The sequence below is a fragment of the Antrostomus carolinensis genome, unplaced genomic scaffold, assembly GCF_000700745.2.
Source record: "Antrostomus carolinensis isolate BGI_N321 unplaced genomic scaffold, ASM70074v2 scaffold10030, whole genome shotgun sequence".
Lineage (NCBI taxonomy): Eukaryota > Metazoa > Chordata > Aves > Caprimulgiformes > Caprimulgidae > Antrostomus > Antrostomus carolinensis.
In genome coordinates, this window is record NW_010286430.1 from 1,415 (window position 1) to 7,473 (window position 6,059).

The window sequence follows — 6,059 nt, forward strand, 5'->3', positions numbered from 1 at the left end:
CTTGTAGCCCCTTCAGGTACTGGGAGGCCACTAGAAGCTCTCCCCGGGCTTCTCTTCTCCAGGCTGAACAGCCCCAACTCTTTCAGCCTGTCCTCACAGCAGAGCTGCTCCAGCCCTCGGATCATCCTAGTGGCCCTTCTCTGGACTCATTCTAACTGGTCCATGTCTCTCTTGTGTAAATTAGCAATAGTTTGGGCTATTGATGTAATTTAATAACCTAATAAAGTAGCTGAGAGCGGACATTGGTAAATGGTAGTCATCCATGGTAGGAAATTAAGACACTATTTTATCACTCAGTGTTGAGCTTATTGGGATCACGGGTCAAAGCCCAGTGCAGGCACCCTCAGGGGCTGGCCTTGACTTTGGCAGTCTGCTTAAGGGCAGGGGGACTCACACCTCCGCGGCTGGGGACAGCAAGGCAGGGTCTGGCCCCCGTGCCCTGTGAGGGATGGGGTAAAGGCGTGCCGTGGAGCATCTGCATAACCATTTTGCTCAGCCTGGTGAGACCCAGTAAAACCTCAGCTCCTGTCTGGTTTCTGAAATATAAAGCTCTCCATCCAAAATCATCTGTCTTCCCCAAGCTCTTAAAAATAAAGTTCCAAACTGAGAACATACCGACACCACAGAGGTAGGGACTTATTATTTTCCAGGCACCGATGCTGCCCTGACGCATGCGCTGCCCCACGGCTAGCTCTAGGTAGAGCAGTGGCATCCCCTCGGCGATGAGCATGATAAAATATGGGATCAAAAAGCCACCTGCAAGAAAAACCCAACAGACAGCCTTCAGCAGATCAGCAGCATAATAAACAGCAGGTTGCCCTATTTGTGGTTAAATCGTCCCATTATTGTCCCAAGCGGTGGCTGGAGCTGGGTCTGTCCAGGCGCTTTGTGTACTGAGGGCACGGCCCAACCCTGAGGGACATCTCATGGGACTTCAGGTGGCATTCCAGATGCCGGTGGGCTCCAGGCACCTGAGTGCAGGGAATTTTCTGCAGGCACTTGGCAGCACTGGGATTTCTGCTGTTAAAATGTGCCGGTTGCCACCCCAGCGTGGCAGGGCTGCCCAGGTGCTTTGGGGGCGGTTTGAGCAATGGTCGGGGCTGGAGCTGTTAAAGGGTAACTAACCACCAGCCAAACCTTGGAAAAAGTAATGAGAGAAAGAGGATGATGGAAAGATTTACTTCATGTGTGGCAGAGCCAAAGCACTCAATGAAGAAGTAACAGCGACATCTGCATTGAATAGAGTTTTAAGTAACATATTGAAGCCTGGCCGGGTTTAAAAAAAAACCCAAACTACAAAAAACTCCCCCAAAAATCCATGCTGAGCCCACAAACACCAGCAAACAGGAGAAGGCTTTTTCCCTGGAGTCCCACCTGCAGGAGCAGACCCTGGGACAGAGGCACACGGCCTCTCCCTGCCCCACATCTGCTCATCCCCGCTTCCCTGGCATGGAGACCCACGGGGATGCTCCTGGAGAAGAGGAACAGGAGGAAGGGATGAGCAGGCAGCAAGGGAGGGGAAAGGACCTTCACACCCAGCAACCAGGATGCACTTCAGTTTAAATTTCTGCTGGAAAAAATAAATAAACAAGTCCTTGTCCTTGACTTGGAGATCACTTTAGAAAGAGCTGCTGACTGAGACAAAATTTGGATTTTTGCAAAGGCTTTCCTGCTTCCCTTTTTACAGCAAGCCAAAAATATTTACGTAAATATCTCTTATTTAGGATTTAATCTGTAGCATTAACATTCCTTGCAATGGGCTCGGTGCAGCACCGCAGAGGAATGAAAAACAGGCAGCGACTGAGGCAAAGAACTGGAAATAAACACCGAGCAATAATCCGGTTTATTCTAGGAATTAATTTCCCACCTCCCAGCTCTCTCATTATTAACAACCCCTTTGTTACTCTGTTAGATAACTTCCTACGCCTCGAGGGAGCTGCCGGAGGTCTCAGGGCTCCCGCGGCCGCTCTGTCCCGGTGGGGTGCGAGCTGCCCCAGCAGCTGCCCCGGGAGCCCTGCCCTGTGCCACGGGGGGAGCAGCACTAGGCCCTCCCAGCAGCGCTGCCACATGCTTGGCGTTGGCTTTGCCACCTTGCAAGGAGGAAGAGTGGCTTCAGGCTTGCCCTTTGCCCAATGTGCCCCCACAGCTGGGGGTGCCGGGGCTGAGCCCTCTGCTCTGCGCCCTGTTTGCACACAGATCTTGCTCCTGATGCTACTTTTCCTAAAGGGTAGAACCAAAATGCCTCACATAAGTGACTCAGGGCAGCTGTATGAACCAGCTCCTTATCTGCTGTGAACCAGCACAGCCCCACTGACCTCTCTGCTCACTTACACCCAGCGTTGCTCCCTGTGGTGCCAACTGCCTGCAAGAACCAGCCCCCAGCCCAGCCCCCAGCCCTGGTCCAGGCACCAGGCTTGGGCAGCAGCACCCTCACCTCTGCTCAGCATCCCACCTGGTGCCCGGGGGCTTCCTCACTCAGGCAGGAGCCTTGCTGAGCACCCGCCCTGCTGTAAACCCATCCCAGCGTCGGAAAGTCTGCAAAAACCCTGTTTATGAGTATCATCACCAGCGATAAGGGCTCTATTGCTCCGCTGGGCAGGACGGGGACTGGCTCTGTGCTTTGCTCCAAGGAAGATGCCAAATGAGCAGTCGCTGCCATCCTCCCTAAGCCCAGTGCCTGGCCTATCCAGCTTTTAAGTTGCTGAAACAATGTTTTGTCTGTGTGGGTTTTGCAGAAGTCTAGACTAAAGCCACTGAATCCTTTTTAAGAGGACAGTGAAAAACAACTGAGAAAAGCAAAGCCTGCTGTCAGGAGTTTTAGTTTCACAGTACAGAGGGCTGCCTCTCCCCTGGGAAATTTAACCAGGGAGGACAAAAGAAGTGGAGAAACTACTGTTATGAAAAAAACAGCTTGCTTTTCAGAAAATACTTGGGTTTATTGAATCTTTTCCTCTGGTTAATCAAGTGTTCCACTTTTGGTTACATTTCAGAGAATTTCCATCATCTACTACACTCTACAAGAAGATGATAAGCCATGCAAAGACCCCGGTGTCTGAGTTTTGCTGTCCTTCAGGATGTCTGCCAAGGCAGGCTGCTAGCAAACTAACTGTGTGTAGTTTAATTGCGCACAGAAACACTTGCACTAAGTTTTGTGCTAAAGTTCAGTGTCAGACGTGAGGTCCTTACCTTCAAAAGCATGTGTGTAGAGGAATACAGCCAGAACTGATGCATGTCTATCAATTCTACTATCTGAAACTTCTAAGAAAGCTTCGGTCACTGCAGCATCTAGCTTCTACTAATTTCTCCCAGTGTATTATCTGGATTTTTCTGACCTGATCCCACAGAGCAGCTCTGACACCATCCCAGCACCGAGCTTGCTTTTCAACAACAAGGATGAACCAACTCCTACTACCACACGTGCATTTAGAAGTAAGTTTCAAGCAAAAAAAAAAAAAAACCAACAACAACCAAGCACAAAACAAGCAAAAAGCACTTAAACATCTCAGTGTGTTTCTTCCTGGAAGCAAGAAAAGGCAGAAGCAGATCAGAAGCAAATGAGGCAGATGCTCATCACATCACTTAACGCACAGCTGAGATGAGTCCAACACTACAAGTGTGAGAAGCAGTACAAAACTGGGATGTCACGTAAAGAGAGGCTCTTGATAAGGATTCTTCGAAACTTGGTCATTAACCATACAGCTATAGTGGTAGCTGTATACTAGAAGAGATTACTAGTGTTGGTTTTTAATTTAATCTAATTAATTGACTTTTTATTTCTAAACAAGATTATCTGTGGCTGGTATATGATATAGACATCATCTTTCTCCAGTTTGGACCTAGGAGAGTGATAAACTTTCAAAGACCTTTTTTTTTTTTGGAGCCCAAACCAATTTATTCCCCGTTTTCAAAACTTCCCAGGAGGCTTTAGCTGTGGAACTCCTGTTGATTAAGGAGTTTCAGCCAACTTCAGGGCAGATTTGCAGTCATCACCTCCTAAAGTAAGGCTTTCTATAAAAGACAATGACAGCAACTTGAAATGATACAGCATAAGCATTTCCCTTTCTCACTATGTTCCAAGTGAACTAACGAGGAACTGAACTAGTTGCTGATGCCTTCAGAGCAGTTCAATGGGGCAAGAAAGTAATAAATTAATGTTGTGTGGACCTACATATCACTCTACCTCCATCCTTTCAGAAAACAGGGGCCTTCCCACTGTTTCACTGCACTTCTATGAAATGAAAGCTGTTGCATTGGGGCAGCTGCCCGGCAAGAGCCTTGTGATAAAGAATATGTAAAATAAAGCAGCAACAGAAGCGATTGCACACCAACAAAAAGCCCGACCTCCTACTCTGCCCCGGACTCTGCTGGGTGGACAGGGCATTAGCTGGATTTAAAGCTTGCCACACTCCTCCTCGAGGGAAGCAAGAAACATAAGCCACACTTACCTCCTCCGTACATCTGACATAAGTATGGAAACCTCCACACATTTCCCAGCCCCACAGCATAGGAAATACAGGCGAAAACAAACTGCAGGGGATTGTCCCATAGCGGCCGGGATTTCTCCATTCCCTGCTTTCAGGCAGAGGTATCAGCAGAGCCTTCCTGCCTTCACTCCCTCAGGTACTCTGCCAGCCCTGCCCCAGACTCCACGCCAGCCCGGCTTGGAGGGGAGGGAAAGGCGGAGGAGCTATGCTTGCCAATTCCTATCAAGCTTTTTAATTACTAATCTTATTAACAGGCACATACTAAAGTAGGAATGCTGGTAAATAGATTATAGACACACACAGAACTATAAAATTGGTACTTTGGTGAATAGCTGCTTGCATTTTGAATGGCATTTCTGGGAGGGATGTGAGCCCAGGGATTTTTATCGGTTTGTGTGCTGACTTGACACAGGGAGGAAATAACACTGGGTCTGCAGCTCGATTTGGGAAATGAGAAACTCCTTCCCCCCAGGGCTCTCTTCCCTGGCAGTGGCATTTGTGTGCGTGAGGTACCAGCTTGGGTTTGATGGCACAGGGAAGGGGTTCCCATACCATTAGGACTGGGCTTAGTGGCTGTCAGAGCTGGCTTTTATTCCCAGTGCCCCTTGCCCTAAATGGGTCCTTAGGCACCCTGTCACTTGCACCCTGATGCTCACTCCAACCACCACAGCACCCTCCCCAGTTCCAAAAGCAGCCTTGAAACAGTCCCTATCAGCCATGCAGGTCCCCAGCCTGCTGCAGCCTTAAGTACCACACTCAAGCTCAACCCTCCAGGAACACCACCCTCCCTCTACATGCAATCCATGTGCCTGTGAGAGCGTGAAACAGTCCAGTCTTTTTTCACTTACCTTCATGTTCAAACCCCACTGCTGACAATTAACTTTTCTGAGGGTTCTTGTCTTAAAATACTGTTACGTGGCAGGGACCAAATACACACAAAGGGAAAAGGTGTCTGTGGCCTGTTGCAGAGGCAGAAGGACCAAGGAGGCCTTGGGTCATCTGAACACACACCAAGATGCCAAGTCTGAACGTGAACCCTGTGTGCTTGGGCCCCTGCCAAAGTACACTTTGAGCTCAACCACTTCAGACAGGTCTCCCAGTGAAGGAGGCTACCAGCAGCGTCCGTAGCAATAAAGAGGGGCTGAACAAGCCCAAGGACTCAGCTTCCTTCCTCTCTCTAAGTGTGGGTTTTTTTCCATGCCAGGACTGGACACCTTTCAGGCCCATTTCACAAATAAGACCCACTCAGCTGCTGTCAGTCTCATTCCTCCAGTGCCAACAACTTGCTCCTTGCCAGCGCTGTGCGTGCTGTTCCAGCATCCATCAGGCACTGGCAGAGCCGAAGCATCCAGCTGTGGGCATAGGTGAGAACCCCGACCACAGGGCCTTTGGACATGAGCCCAAACTGCAGAGTGTGCCATGCAGCATTGTTGACACCAGCAGAACCACTCTGGTGGACTTGCTGACCACTGACCTGTAGTAGTGAAGTCACAGAGTGGGATGTCACTTTTTTGCATGCTAGAAAAGGTGACTACAAAAGGTTTATGCATCTCACAGAATCACAGAATGTTGGGG

The 6,059-nt window shown here is 49.3% G+C and overlaps 1 protein-coding gene across 1 annotated transcript in view; it reads right to left on the reverse strand.

The window, feature by feature from the left end:
* LOC104525811 (sodium- and chloride-dependent transporter XTRP3-like) overlaps positions 1 to 4,569 on the reverse strand; it is a gene marked incomplete at its 3' end in the record, with an annotated part of 5,979 nt that extends 1,410 nt beyond the window's left edge. The window contains exons 1-2 of the mRNA XM_010169103.1: positions 4,446 to 4,569; positions 616 to 756 (exon numbers count right to left, since the gene is read on the reverse strand). Of these exons, the coding sequence (XP_010167405.1) occupies positions 616 to 756; positions 4,446 to 4,566 (262 nt within the window). The remainder of the gene's footprint in view (positions 1 to 615; positions 757 to 4,445) is intronic.
* Between the last annotated feature and the right edge of the window lie 1,490 nt (positions 4,570 to 6,059).